Source organism: Oryza sativa, chromosome 4 (assembly GCF_034140825.1).
Source record: "Oryza sativa Japonica Group chromosome 4, ASM3414082v1".
NCBI classification, from domain to species: domain Eukaryota; kingdom Viridiplantae; phylum Streptophyta; class Magnoliopsida; order Poales; family Poaceae; genus Oryza; species Oryza sativa.
In genome coordinates, this window is record NC_089038.1 from 28,671,261 (window position 1) to 28,686,461 (window position 15,201).

Here is a 15,201-nt window from a genome sequence, read left to right on the forward strand (position 1 = left end):
TAGCCGGTTAGACTGGCTAGCTCGGCCTCATGCCCTCATCAGCTGCGCTTCTTGTTTCATTTGTGTACAGATTGTCCTGGACCAGTGGGTCGCGTTTCTGTCACTCCTACTCCACTGACCAGTGACCACTGCCCACGCTGACCTGCTGCTTAGCACTGTTTGAGCTGCTTATCTAGCGGGTAATAGCCCTTAACCGAGATGGTGGCTAGCTAACTACTAGGTTCTAATTGCCCATCCAAACTTGTCGGCAGACGAAGTCGTTGATATGAATCATAATTAAGTCGGTGCTAATGGAGGAGGGGACGCCAGTACCACGGGCTTGAATTTGACCAATGTTCTACTACCAACAGCAGTAGGGTGATTAAGCAGTGAAAAGTGGCAGTGTGACACTGTCGATTGAACCCCACTGTAGCAAAAAGGGCAGAAAAACTCACATGAACAGAGGAGCTGTAGAATTGATGATTGAACCAGGAAGCCAGAGAAAGTCATGGACGGGAAGCAGGAGCAATGCCTTTCTCTCGCTTCAGTGGTTGCATGGAGTTAAAAGGCATCAGACATGGCAGGTGTCACTGCCTGGGCACCGTAGTGAGAGTGAGACATGCCCAGAGGTAAAGAAAGCTAGCTCGAACAGGTGCAAGAAATGATCGCCACCAATCCGGCCCTCGGATGCTGTCCGAGTTAATTCTATCTGCAGCGTGATCTCCTTGCAGGGTTGCGTCGAGATCCTGCCGATCGCCATGGCCATGGCCATCCTTCCCCTCTCCAGAACTTTGCTCACTTCGGCCGCCATGGCCATCCTTCCCCTCGCCAGAACTTCGCTCACTTCCCAAAGAGGATGGAGGCTTGGAGCGGTCCAACCTGAATCAGTGCACCAACCACGGTGTGACGTAAGGAAGACAAACAGTGAAGACAAAAGCAATGAATTTGCAGGGAAGGGAAAAATCAATGAATTTGCGTTCGGATCTTCAGAAACACGATATTTTTATTCGAGGAACATCAATTTGTCATTTTTTAAAACACAGTACAAACAGACGTCCACGTGCACACTTATTTTTATGAACGCACACATCAATATACTGTCTCTATAAGCACCTTTGAAAAAATGTACTAGCATATCTTAAGATTATCAATTGTTCGTGGTATCAGGAATAGATCTCTCTTAATATTTGTTACCATGGTAATTGTGTTTATTGCCAGGGTATGACAACGGTAAGTGCTTGATAACTCTACCAATAAAAGGAATTTAAGCGAAATATTTTTTTAAAATAAATTTTGTTTGATTTTCTTGGTGTTCATTACGATAAACCGCACGGTTACTGGAACTAACACCACGGTACATTAAAAAGGCAACCACAATATGGTAACCTTGAGAAATAAATATATTCTTAAGGTGCACCTTACACATTATGGAAGTTGGCAATAGTAAAAAGTTTCTTATAGTGCACCTCAAGCTTACAACTAGTCATAATGAATAAAAAAGTATTTTCTCTCATTTGCTTTCTCTCTCCCCGCTATCTCAAAGAAGTTGGAAGCCATTTCATATTTTTATTTTGTACCAGTGCCCATGATACAAGATACTAAAGACTATATACATTATGCATCATAGCATTATACGTTGGCATTGCCCTAAACCATTCAGAACTCGTTAGAGTATGGACAACAAATGTATAGTCACTTCTAAAATAGGCCACGTGGCTACCACCACACATTAAAATAAGTTTTTTTCCACGATACACAATGATTTTAGTGTGTTATTAATTGTCACATGTGTCTTTGTCGCTATGTATTTCAATCCCCACTCGCCCCTCCCCACCCCCAACCCCCAATCCCCATTTATGTGGGAGTAAAAAAATTACACGTAACACCCTAAAAACCTAAAAATGATATAAATCCTTGCGTCACCCTTCTCCCCTCGTTAGCACACTCTTCTCTCTCCGTGCCTCTCCCCTCTTTTTCTCTATGCCGCTGCCTTTGCCCCCTCTCCTTTGACAAGCTCCTATGCAACAAAGGGTCATTGGGTTGTCTGTCCATCATTTGGTCTTTTCCATTGTTCTCCACCTGTCATCTCATCCTCGTTGTTGTTGGATGAGACGTAGAACTCGGCAGGGTGGCATGCGCCGATGGAGAGAAGCTCAGCAGTAGTGACGGGCTCAACCCCTCACAGATCAAGTGATGGCGTCAACCTCGGCGGCGGATCAAGCTTATATCATGGCAACCCCACTTTTCCTCTCTCCCCAACGAGCACAAATTGAGATGGTGTGGATTGGCGGCCGTAGTCGAATACCTCGATTGTGAGTCGATGACACGACATATGGGGCAATGACTTCAATTGTAGTTCGAGCAAAGACCTTGATGTATCTAGTCATAAGCTTGGCGGATTTAGTTGCGAGAACTCGCCTGGTTGCTCAAGTTGGTGTTTGATCTTCACTGTTATTTCCTCTCTCGTATTTTATGAGCCACACTTGAGATGATGTCGGATTAAGGTGGCATAGGGCATGAGTGGCCTCGCCCCTATCGAGACAAGTGTGCCCCCTGCAAGGCACCAAATTAATTTATTTTCTCTCTCTTCTCTATGGCTCTTTTTTTCCCTCAAGGTTCCCAACCTCGCATTTCTCATTTTTCAAGCTTCTCAAATTACTAAGCGACGTATTTTTTTTAAAAAAAATTCTATACAAAAGTTATTGTGAAAAATCATATTAATCCAATTTTCAAAAATTTTAAGCTAATAGTTAATTAATTATGTGTTAATTCATCGCTCTATTTTGCGTAAGAAGGAAGAGAAAGTACACAGCCTATATCCCGTTGCTGACGTGATCGAGCGTGCCCACATGTCACCGTGGATTACTGTTCATGCCTTTAGGATTTTACGGTATTTTCTGAGAATGTCACTAACGCCGTGTTTAGCTCCTAAATAATTCTTCAAACTTCCAACTTTTCCATCACATCAAAACTTTCCTACAAACATAAACTTCTAACTTTTTCGTCACATCGTTCTAATTTCTATCAAACTTTCAATTTTAGCTTGAACTAAACACAACTAAAAGTAAAAAAAAAAGTGAACTTCAGAAAACCTACGAGATACTATTCAACATGAAGTATTCTCACCGTCTTAAAATATAAGAGATTTTGAACGGATGGGACACTTTCTAATACAACAAGTCTAAATTTATTATACTCTGAAGTGTTTTATCTGTTAAATCTCTTATATTTTAAGACGGAGGAGTAATTACTTAGAAATCGGGTAAAAAGTGTTCCGAAAGTGTTCAATCTCTGCATTTTGAAAGTTGAAACAAGCCATGGCTGTCGTTAGCGTATGGCCTATGCAAGCACTTAATAGTCCTACTAGCAGTAGCGTGACAAAAGTAACTGCGCGCAGCGCACTGATGATCATCAATGAAGCATGGTTCCGTCGTACTCTCGTACACCTACTATTCCTGTCGTCCTCTCCACGAGTTTTATCATTACTACGCTGCGCAGAAATACTGAGTACTCCGTATAGCAATGTCCACTGCAGAGGTATTTATAGGTATATAGGCAGCAGAAGTAGCGTTATGTCTTGACGTAACAAGTCGTGCAATTGCTGCGAAACTCTACGAAATTCGGCGACATGCATGACCCTTGCTTTGGCTGTCTTGGAAATTACAAGTTTGTGTGTACAAAAAATTTTGATGTGATGGAAAAGTTAAACGTTTAAAGAAAAACTTTAGAACTAAATAAAGCGTTAGTTAAGGTAACACGACCAAGAAAATGACTGTTGTATCAATATGGCCCTGGTTAGATTCTAACTTTTTTTCTTCAAACTTTTAATTTTTCCGTCACATCGAACTTTTCTATACACCAACTTCTAACTTTTCCATTACATCGTTTCAATTTTTTAAAATTTTTAATTTTAACGTGGAACTAAACACAGCCTTTGGCTGTATAAATATAATGTCATGGTTTATCCTGATTCGTGACAACTGAAGAAGGGCACGGAGCAACAGGCTGCGTGCGCCGCGGCTGTGCGCCCCGACCAGCCGGCACGTACCAGGCAACCTCCCACACCTGTGTCGATCCAGGCAGGCCGAGCGCGACAAGCGTCAATGCACCGCACGGCCGTTCGGCGCGGCGCGGCCAACCCAAAAACACACGCGCCGGCGCCGCCTTCCCGCCTCTGATCCGATCCGAGCACATGACCGGATTACTCCCCCCGTCTCTCTCCATCCACGCCCGCACGGCCGCACACCCACCGCTCCGTCATCGTCATCCCGTCCACGACGCGGTCCCCTCCTCCTCCCGACGCTCTGCCGCCGGGTCGCCCACCTTCCCCCGTGGACCGCTCCGCTTCTGGTCCAGTACTACTACTACTGCCCCGCGACTGGATTTCCCCCGTGCGACCCCACCTCCCCACGCTGCGGTACACAACAAAAACCGGCAACAGCTGCCTGCCACGGCCAACGGGCCAAGCCCGCAAACGATAAAAGAGAAGATTCTGACCGCTCTGATGAGCGAAACCCTCCCTCGTCTCCTCCCCACTCCACTCGCTCCCTCCCATCAGCGTTTCGCTCTCGTTTCGTTCGGTGTTGCCGCGCGCGCGCGCGCCCGCATCATTGCGCCATCACTCTCTCGCTCGCGCTGGTCGCCCAACGCCACCGAACGCCATTATGGTGGGCGGATACTAGTAGCAGGAAGGGCGGAGCGGAGGGGGGAGAGGGGAGAGGAGTGTACGCTTGCGGCAGCGGTGTACGTTCGTACGTGCGGGCGTTGAGTGATGGGGTGCAAGGGGTCCAAGCTGGAGGACCAGGAGGCCGTCGCGCTGTGCCGCGGCCGCGCCGAGCTGCTGGCCGCCGCCGTGCGCCACCGGTACGCGCTCGCCGACGCGCACGGGGCGCTCGCGGACTCGCTCCACTCGATGGCCGCGCCGCTGCACCGCCTCCTCCTCCTCCAGCTCCAGGCCTCCTCGCCGCAGCTCACGCTGCCTACGGCACGCAAGGGCGGTCGTCCGCGGACCGCCGCCGCCGCCGCCACGTTGTCGCTTCCTCACGGCCGTTCGGCGCACCTCGACGACCTCGGGTCGCCGTCCGGATCCGAGACGGCCTCGCCGGCCGACTCGCCCCTCCGCGCATTCCCCGAGCAGCAGCTCCCCTACCCGCATTACGCGTACGGGTACGGGACGGGGCCCGCGTTCGCGTACCCGCCGCCTCCGGCGAGCTCCCTGCAGTTCTACTACGCGCGCAGCCGCCCTCCGCCGCCGTCGGTCGGCGTCGCGCAGCGCGCGCCGGTGTCGACGGAGCGCGTGTACTACGGCTCGTTCGACCCGACCAGCGGTTACCCGCAGTATTACGCCAACGGCGGCGTGCCGGCCACAGCCGCGCCGCAGCGGATGGCGGCTCCCGCGCCTCCTCGTTCGCCGCCAAGGGAGAGCTCCTGGGCCTTCTTGAACGTGTTCGCGAACTACGAGCCGTACGACAACTATTACTACGACTCCACAGCCGCAGCGGCCTCTGCCGCGGCGTACACGCCGAGCAGGAGCTCGCGGGAGGTGCGGGAGGAGGAGGGCATCCCGGAGCTGGAGGAGGACGAGGACGACTGCGTGTTCAAGGAGGTGGCCAGCGGCGGGTACTCGGCTGGGAGCGGCGGACACCGCAGCCGGCGCAGCTCGATTGGTAGCCTGAGCAGCGTCGCCGAGCAGGAGAACGCCGTCATTGACAATGACGTCGTAGCTAGCACCAGTGAGATATACCGGAGGCCACTGGCACACCGGAATGTCGCCATGCGCGCGCTAGCACAGGCAGCGCAGAGGGTCGCCGGCAACGGCGGCAATGTGGATGTTGCCGGGGAGATCAAGGCCCAGCTTGTTCGGGCAGCAGAAGCAACAAGGGAGCTCGCGCCATTGCTGGAGGTCGGGAAGCCGAGCTACCAAGAACACAGCCATGGTAAGCTACCACCTTTTCTATTCTTTTCTGTGCTGCATTATGTGCTGCATTATGTGACTTGCATTGTTAATTCTTTGGGGTTAGCTTCATCACGGCTGATGTCGTCAATCCCTGTGCCTAACTTGGGGTGCAAAGGCGTGGACTTGGTGGACATTAGAGGAGGAGGGGTAATGGTGGACTCGAAGAGCCTATCCTTGACACTGGAGAAGCTCTATTTCTGGGAGAGGAAGCTGTATGGTGAGGTCAAGGTATGCTCATCTTTGGGACATGATTTGGTGATTGATGATAATGTGCACCGAAATTAGGTGAAACCATAATGCTCGTACATATGCATTCTGTTTTGGTGTCAAACATATAGAGGTAATGCAGAACAAGTTACGACTCTGTTGCTCACAGTAGTGTCACTAGGTCCTCTGGTTTGTATCTTAAAGTTAGTTCTACGCTAGCTCTGGAACTTTGATAGTGTTTTATGTATAGTCCAAATGCCCTTCTGCTTGAACAAAAGTAACAGTATCTGAATATAGCATTGGCATCCTACTAAAGAATTTTGACCCCCAATTTCTTGAGATGTCACGCAATACATTACCTAACTTTCAGGTATCTAAAAGGTTGCAAATGCTGAAAAAAATGTGATATCCATCTGTTGCTAGTCATAGTGTTACTTGATTTGTTTTGCTGGTGGAGGAGCTTTGTTAGCATTTTCTTATTAATTGATCTTGGCATGAAAGGGTCCACTAGATTGTACCTGGTATTATGGGAATTGACTTTGCAGGCTAACGGCCAGATCTTAAGCACTCCTGTGACTAATAGCTAAAAATATAATTACTCTGTTGAGCTCCAACACCGTCTCATAGGTAGCTTGTGGAACCCAGAAAAACACATGAATATGGTTCTGAGGTACCTGTCGGTTTTGTTTCAGTGATGGGGATTTGGCATACTTTTTTCTTTTCTGTTTTGTGTCACAGTTTTATGCAATTATGACCTGCTGTAGACTGGTGCAGAAGAAGTTTGGTCCTGGATGGCGGCAGGTCCATTTAAGCGCTATGTCTAAGCTTTTCAGACCAAAATTCAGTGTAACTGGATAGTTTTGTTCCCTGGGATGCTAGGTTTATAGTTGTTGTAGAGCTGCTTCATGTGAACCAGCGTTGGCCATGTCCATGGATGTGTTCAACCCAATATCCTCTTTGCATAGTATTCTTACTGCTCTATTATATTTCTCTCGCAGGCCGAGGAGAAAATGCGTTTACTTCTTGCCAAGAACTCTAAACGACTCAAATTATTGGACCAAAGGGGTGCTGAGGCTCATAAGATCGATGCAACAAGAAATTTGCTGAGGAAATTGTCAACAAAGATTAAAATAGCTGTCCGTGTTATTGCCAAGGTTTCAACAAAGATAAACAAAGTGAGGGACGAGGAATTAGGGCCACAAGTTAATGCCTTGATCCAAGGGTATGTCCCCCTTTTAACTCAAGGATAGTTGCTCCTACATTTTTGTTAGGTTATCTTTTTTGTTGTTAATCTGAATGTTCAAATCTGATAGTTTCAGTAAAATTTCAAGTGTTACTTTGATGTTATGCATTGCGAACTGAATAAATTCAATGAACTGGGGGAAGGTCATGAATTAATATCTATAATTGTTGAATGAGTTAGATTCTTTCATATTGCACATTGAATTGTGAATAGGTGGTATTAAAAGGTTGAAGTACCTGGCTGCCTCTTAGCTGACTTCCCTCAATAACTTTCATCTATGTCTCATTTAGTTCCAGCCCTTTCTAACAAAGTGATAACACTTGATAACACTTTCCAGGTTTATCAAAATGTGGCAGTATAAGCTACACTCTTACCACACACAGTTTCAAGTGATCTCGGAAGCCAAAAACTTGGTTTCTGTCGTGTCACGTGAAAATGGACCTGATCTGGCAATGGAGCTTGAACTAGAGTTGATTAAATGGATCATCAATTTTTCGTCTTGGGTGAACGCTCATAGGAACTTTGTAAGGGCATTGAATGGATGGCTAGCACTCTGTCTTAACTACGAGACTGGGGAGACAACTTATGGGGAACCCCCTTATTCACCTGGAAGAATAGGCGCTCCATTGGTTTTTATTATCTGCAACAGATGGTCTCAAGCTATGGATCAGATTTCTGAGAAGGATGTGGTTAACGCCATGAAAGCTCTTGTGTCTAGTGTACAGCACTTGTGGGAGCAGCAAAATCAAGAAGAGGGTGAAGAACGAATCCTAGCAATCCGAGAAAGGGAAAGATGGATGAAGATGTTGGAAAAGAAGACGCTAGAGGTTAAAAGGGAAGCTGATGAATTAAACAAGAAGCTGGCCCTAGTACTGAGGCGGCAGAGTTTGCATCAGCGTCCAACAATGCAAACATACGAAGCCCATTGTGTTGAAGCAAGCAGCGTACATATAAATTTGAGGTTAGTTCTTCAAGCTCTGGAGAATTTTGCTGCCAACTCCCTGCAAGCCTTCCAAGAGATACTGAGGCAATCTGACAGCTGAAGAAGGTGAGGTTGTTGAGAAGACAGCATGAAAATGTGGTAGGCCGGAAGCAAGAAGAGAACTTCCAGCAGCAACCCGGTTTGTTAAAATTTTGAAGCCAACTCATTAGTCGGAAACCAGAGAATATGGATCAAAACACATGATACAGACGAGATGGTGAGCACGGTGACCATGCAGATGAAATAAAACTTGGATGGGCTTTGTACGAACATGGAGGCTCAGATGAAGGAATTGAGAATTTGAGATGAGGATTTTTGTGCTGTGCCGTTATAAATTTCTTGCCAGAATTTGGGGGCAGAAGAGATGAGGGTTGTTCTGTCCTGTGTTCAAGCACAGAGTTTACCCACTGGCTGGGTGAAGAACCTGGATGCCATGGTTACTTGAACACCACCAGAATACAGTAGTATGAAATGCGGTTCTACATTATGGGCTCTGCTTCTACCTAAAGGATTAAGGTACTGTTTCATTTTGGTGATGGGGGGCATGTACAATGACTGAAAGTAGTCAGCTGAACGTGCAATAGGAAAACTATTACTACCTCCGTCCTAAAATGTAGCTATTTCTAGCACAGTACTTTGTCCCAAAATGAAGTTATTTTTCTACCTACCTTCTCCTCTCAACCAATCACAAGCATTCTTTTTCACCTATTTTCTCTTTTCAACTAATCACACACCTTTTTCAATCATTCTCACCTACTTTCTTAATACCCGTGCCAACCTTAAAAATGCTTACATTTTGGGACGGAGGAAGTAATTGATGCACGGGTTGTACATAACTATATATTATGCTGTATTCGCAATGAAGTTTATGAAATAGTATTGCCACTAGGCATTAGTAGCTTGCTCAACGGTGCACGTACACTTTAAAAGGTTTTGTGTGACGCGCTTGCAGCCACGTTGAAACAACAAAGTACGTCGTACATACAGCATAATGATTTGGTCCCAGTTTGGAGTTCTGTTTCTATTGAATCTGTACCGATCCCAATCGTAGATGCACCTGCCTACATGATCCAACAGAAAAGCAACGAATAACTCTATACGCGAACAAATCTACGTCTTTGCAGAAGATCCATTAATTCATACGGAGAATCAGTACAGCTAGCTTACTTGAATGCTGCGTGCATCCATGGATGATGGATCCGCCTTGATTCCTCAAATCAGGCGTCAACTTGACCGTGCGCTGATCAGCCGATCACCGAATCCATCCACAGGACGCACAATCCGCTGTACCGCACGTAGCACGTAGGTAGGCGGCCGCCGGCCGGACGGACGGTGGAGGCGAGCAACTAACCGGCCAACCGGTGCCGGCGGCACATCAAGGCGTCGGTGCGGCCGGGCAGACAGAGAGGGGATATCATGGGCGGGCCCGGCGCGACGAGCGAGAGCCGAGCCCGAGAGGCATACGCACCGCGTCAGATGTAAAGCCCAACTGAGAAAGAAAGCTCGGTGGAAGCGCTGGGCCCATCCGGAAATGCTACTGGGCGAGCGCCCAGACCGATCGGGTAGCCCCCGGGGCGCTGATTAGCGAGCAGTCGCGCCCCCCGCGGCGCGCGCAGTCACTTCTCCTCTCGTAGTCTCTCTTCTCTACGGCAATGCATATACGTATGTATATACTATATATACTTGCGTATAATTATATATATATATATATATATATAATTTTAATGTAAAAAAATATACACATGTATATAAAGTTTGTGTGTACATATAAAAAACCTAAAAAATACGTGTATACAAACTTTATATATGTATACAAACTTTGTATACGTGTATAAAAAATTGGTAATACATATGTATACAAGCTTTGTATACGCGTATACAAAGTTTGCATATGCGTATGCAAACTTTATATACGCGTATACAAAGTTTGTATTTGTACATATACAAAGTTAGTATACGTACGTATTAAAAAAACAGAAAAAAAAACGAAAACAGAATGTACGGAATAAAAACAGAAAAGATAAACCGATAAAAACGGAAAAAAAGGAACATGCGCTAAAAAAAAGCGGAAAGAAGAAACAGTAAAAACGAGAAAAAAAGGAAACCGCACGGAATTGCGAAAAAAAAAAATCAGCACGCAGCGCCGCCGCCCGCGCCCTCGTCTGCTGCTGACTAGTGCCCTCGCCTCTACGTCTGGTTTATACAGCTACCACTACTGATGGACATCATCGTCTTCCATCGCCGACTGGTTATGCCGCCGCCGACTGGTGCTTTTATCTTCACAATTGCGCGTCTTCACTACCGGTTTGCTTCTGTTGCCGCCGACTCGTGTTCACTTCATCACGGCTATGCAACTTTGTCACCATGGTGGAGCAACTTCATTTTTATAATCTTCGGCATCGGCAAACTCTATTGCCTCTACTTCGCAAGCTTTGCTACTTCACCAACCATGACGACTACAAGAGTTTCGACACCTCGGCATACGTCACCAAATATGATGCCGTGTTATTTTATTACAACAAGTGGTGTTTCAATCTTCAATATTTATCTTCACTCAAGCAATGACTACTCGACGACAAGAAGTTACAGTTCTCGACTCTATGTTCAGTTGTTTCCCTTCACCTAGTTTTTTTTTTGGCACCGCATTATTTTTCTATTTTAGTAAATTTATACACCTAAAGTTTATACACCTCAAGTTTACACATCTAAAGTTTAGAGACCAAAAGTTTATATATCTGATTTAAATTTGAATTTGAATTCAAATATTTTTTATATATAGTATTTCTATACATCTAAAGTTTATACACCTAAAGTTTATAGACCTAAAGTTTATATATCCGATTCAAATTTGAATTTGAATTATATCCGATTCAAATTTAAATTTGAATTAAAATATTTTTCATATATAGTATTTCTATACATCTAAAGTTTATAGACCTAAAGTTTATATACCCGATTCAAATTTAAATTTGAATTCAAATATTTTCTATATATAGTATTCCTATACATCTAAAGTTTATACAACTAAAGTTTATAGACCCAAAGTTTATAAGTCAAAAGTTTACATACCCGATTCAAATTTGAATTTAAATTCAAATTTTTTATACATAATTTTTCTAACTTTTGTTTTTTTAAAATTTTGTTGTAGTGTAATGTAATAAGAAAAGAAGGGGAGGAGGAAGGGGAGAAGGGAGTGGGGGACGGGACCAATCGCCCGCGATCGCCCTGGCGATCGATTGCCCATTAGGCCCCCCGGGCCCATCGAGCCTGGTGCCCAATGGGGAAAGAAGGGCTTCTCCCCCATCGGCGCCACGCACGCGGAGGCCCAATGTGTAAGTCCGTTCTCGAACGCCTGGCACGATGTGGCGTGAGCTGTGAGCACATCATCCACCATCACGTATTTCACGTGAGAGCGTGCGCACGCGCGGGAATTGCAGTTGGAGAGATGGGTAGCATAGCACGGCGCGGCACGTACGCCGAACGGCTGGCTTACCGGTGAGCACGCACCACGCCAGGGCCGGGCGCGAGGACAGTAAGCAGAAGCAGGATGGCCGCCATGGCGGAGATGGCGTGGCATCGGCACGGCACCGGGGGGTTGGTGGTAGGGTGGGGGAAAGAGAACAAACGTGAGGTGGTACTATTGTAGCAGAGTTTGGCGGCGATCGGAAGAGGTCACAAGAACAGCAGCCAGCAGGCCGTCCCAGGACCCCAGTCACCCAGGTCTGGGCCAGAGGTGGAGATGTACGTCAGTCCATCCCCTTCTGTTTCTTCCAGACGGATGCTACTCCCTTAGTTTTGCACTGTTTATTTTTAACATTTGACCATTTATTTTATTTGGAACTTTTTATGATTAATTATTATTTATTGTTATTAAATGATAAAACATACTGTGTGATTATTTTTTAAATTTTTTTCATAAACTTTTTAAATAGACGGATGATCAAATGTTGGTCATGAATACCCACGGCTACACTTATTTTGATTCGAAGGTAGTAGCTATTTCCTCTATCCCATAAAATAAATCGGTATGTGATACATCCTCTATCTATAATTCAAGTATTAGGACGTAAACATCCACTCAAGTTTCAAGTCAAAAATAGCAGTTCAAGAAACCAATAAGAGCATCTCCAGCAGTAGCACCTACTTTCGAGTCCCTAAAAGTTAAATGGGGGCTGCCCTCAATGTTTTAGGACCCTAAATATGTCTTTATGTCTAGCAGTAGCCTCCATATCTTAGCCCCTATTTTTTTTCTCTTTTATTTTAGTATAGAATTTATATTTATATCTAGTTTAACACATAGTAATTTAAACATAAATAATTCTAGCGCATGGAATTCAACCATATTCAAATTTGCAATTTCAAACACCACGATTCAAAATTGAATTCAAAATTTTCAAACATGAAAATGATATATCCTAGAAGCAAATATTGAACATAACCCACACATGATAGAAAATGCAATGAAACAAACTACCGAGCACCATGAAGCGCCCACAAATGTTCCACAAGATCATCTCAAAGTTGCTCATGTACCCGTCGGTCTTCAATTTCTTTATGTATCTTTAGAAATTTCTCTAACACAGGTTTATTACGTCGTTGGTATTCCTCCTTCCTCAACACCTCACTGTCCTCCTGATCATAGTCAAAATCTACATCTTCATCTCGCTCATTGTCAATGATCATGTTGTGCATGATTACACAAGCTGTCATTATGTACCATAGGGTCTCTGTATCCCAAAATCTAGCAGGACCCCTCACCATTGCAAAGCGGGCTTGTAGAACACCAAATGCTCTTTCAACATCCTTTCTCACTCCTTCTTGAACTTTTGCATAATGTATTCTCTTGTTACCTTGTGGATTAGAAATGGTCTTCACAAAAGTGGCCCAAGAAGGGTATATGCCATCAGCAAGATAGTAACCCATGGTGTATTTATTTCCATTCACCATAAACTCCAACTCTGGAGCTGTCCCTGATGTAAGCCTTTGAAAGAGTGGTGATCTCTGTAGTACATTGATATCATTAAGAGAACCTGGTAGTCCAAAGAAGGAATGCCAAATCCACAAATCTTTAGATGCAACAGCTTCAAGAATCATGGTTGGCCCATCCACATGCCCTGAGTATTGTCCTTTCCAGCCTGTTGGGCAATTCTTCCACCTCCAATGCATACAGTCAATACAACCTAGCATCCCTGGGAACCCCCTTGGAGTGTTTATAGCCATCAACCTTGTAGTGTCCTCAGCAGTTGGTGCCCTCAAGTATTGATCAGCAAACACATCCACCATAGCCTTGACAAAGTGCTTGAAAGCTTCTATCATGGTGCTCTCTGAAATCCTCACGACTTCATCAAGACTATCGGCTGGAATATCATATGCAAGCATGCAAATTGCACCATACACCTTCTGCAATGCAGTGGCACCGAGAAGACCCACTGCATTTGGTCTCTGCCTGAAGTAGTCATCATGAGCCTCCACACTAGCCACGATGCGCAAGAAGAGCTCCCTTGACATTCTGAACCTCCTCCTAAATAATTTTGCACTATATACAGGAGGATCTGCAAAATAATCAGCCACTATGCGTAAATTGCCAGCAAACCTGTCCCTATGAATTATCTCACGACCTGGGACTGAACCACGACGCTTTCTTTTGGTCCTCTTATGCTCTATGTCTGTAAGAAGAGCAGCTGCAATGTAGTAGTCATCATCGTCAGACAACTCCTCCTGATCCCACCAATCGGTAATGAGATCATCGTCGTCGTCATCGTCGTCGTAGAAGTGCATGTAAAAAACACTGCCATCACAAGATCATAAAATTAATAAGAAAATTTAGAGCATATGCACACATCCAACTACACATACACGGTACAGAGTATACCCCATATACAGTATGCAACATTCAATCTATGAAAAGCAGTGGAATCGTACTAGTACAGTACCACTTACTCCTGTATATATATATATATATATATATATATATATATATATATATATATATATATATATATATATATATATATATATATATATATATATATATATATATATATATATATATATATATATATATATATATATATATATATATATATATATATATATATATATATATATATGGTTCTAATCGATCCATTGCAACAATTGTACAGTGCTACTAAGTATAAATACAGTGATATATTCACCGTGTTTAGATCCAGTTTTTCTTCAAACTTCCAACTTTTCTATCACATCAAAACTTTCTTACACACATAAACTTCCAACTTTTTCATCACATCGTTTCAATTTCAACTAAACTTCTAATTTTAGTGTGAACTAAACACAACCATTACTAGCTGAGAATTTAGATTTTTCTTGCCGACAAAGTCCACTACAATTCTCCAAAAAAATATTAAAAACAAGTCAGTCTCCACCAGAACCATCTACCACCACATGTCCACAAGTGTCAAGAATAGAGTTATTCAGAAAATTGATTAGTACTCTACCACTGAACCCCCGCACCACATGACCTACTTAGAGTTTCTCCAGAAAAATCAATGGGGGCAGGAGGCCAGCGTGGGGGCAGACGGCGTGTAGGTGGGCGACGTGTGTGCGGGCAGCCTCGGAGGGCACGCGATGGCCGGCGTGTGGCCAGGCAGATGGCGGGAGATCGGCGGCCGGGCATGCGCATGGACTGCCGCCGAAGGCCTTGAGAACGGCGGGCAAGAAAGGTATGGAAAAGTCTTACCTTTCTGGGGCAGTCTTGACGGAGGTGCTGGGAATTCGTCGGTGCTCGCCGAAGAAGATCCGTCGTCGCAGCCGTGCGGGAATAACAAGAAAATGCGCGAAGCAAAATTATATCCG

At 44.9% G+C, this 15,201-nt stretch overlaps 2 protein-coding genes and 1 long non-coding RNA gene across 3 annotated transcripts; 1 reads left to right on the forward strand and 2 right to left on the reverse strand.

Moving 5' to 3' along the window:
* Window positions 1-4,485: 4,485 nt before the first annotated feature.
* LOC4336666 (protein ROLLING AND ERECT LEAF 2-like) lies at window positions 4,486-9,268 on the forward strand. The gene is made up of 4 exons (XM_015778831.3): window positions 4,486-5,915; window positions 6,000-6,163; window positions 7,141-7,364; window positions 7,723-9,268. Exons 1-4 carry the CDS (start codon window positions 4,751-4,753, stop codon window positions 8,426-8,428), a joined length of 2,259 nt encoding a protein of 752 aa, XP_015634317.1. The 5' UTR covers window positions 4,486-4,750; the 3' UTR covers window positions 8,429-9,268.
* LOC112938805 (uncharacterized) lies at window positions 9,179-9,820 on the reverse strand. The gene is made up of 2 exons (XR_003242129.2): window positions 9,535-9,820; window positions 9,179-9,428 (listed from the first exon to the last, which is right to left on the reverse strand). It is a non-coding gene; the product is annotated as an uncharacterized lncRNA (long non-coding RNA).
* A 2,960-nt stretch (window positions 9,821-12,780) lies between these two features.
* Window positions 12,781-14,244, reverse strand: LOC107280695 (uncharacterized). The gene is made up of 2 exons (XM_066309834.1): window positions 14,240-14,244; window positions 12,781-14,155 (listed from the first exon to the last, which is right to left on the reverse strand). The coding sequence occupies exons 1-2, from the start codon at window positions 14,242-14,244 to the stop codon at window positions 12,883-12,885; spliced, it is 1,278 nt and encodes a 425-aa protein (XP_066165931.1). The 3' UTR covers window positions 12,781-12,882.
* Window positions 14,245-15,201: the final 957 nt, after the last annotated feature.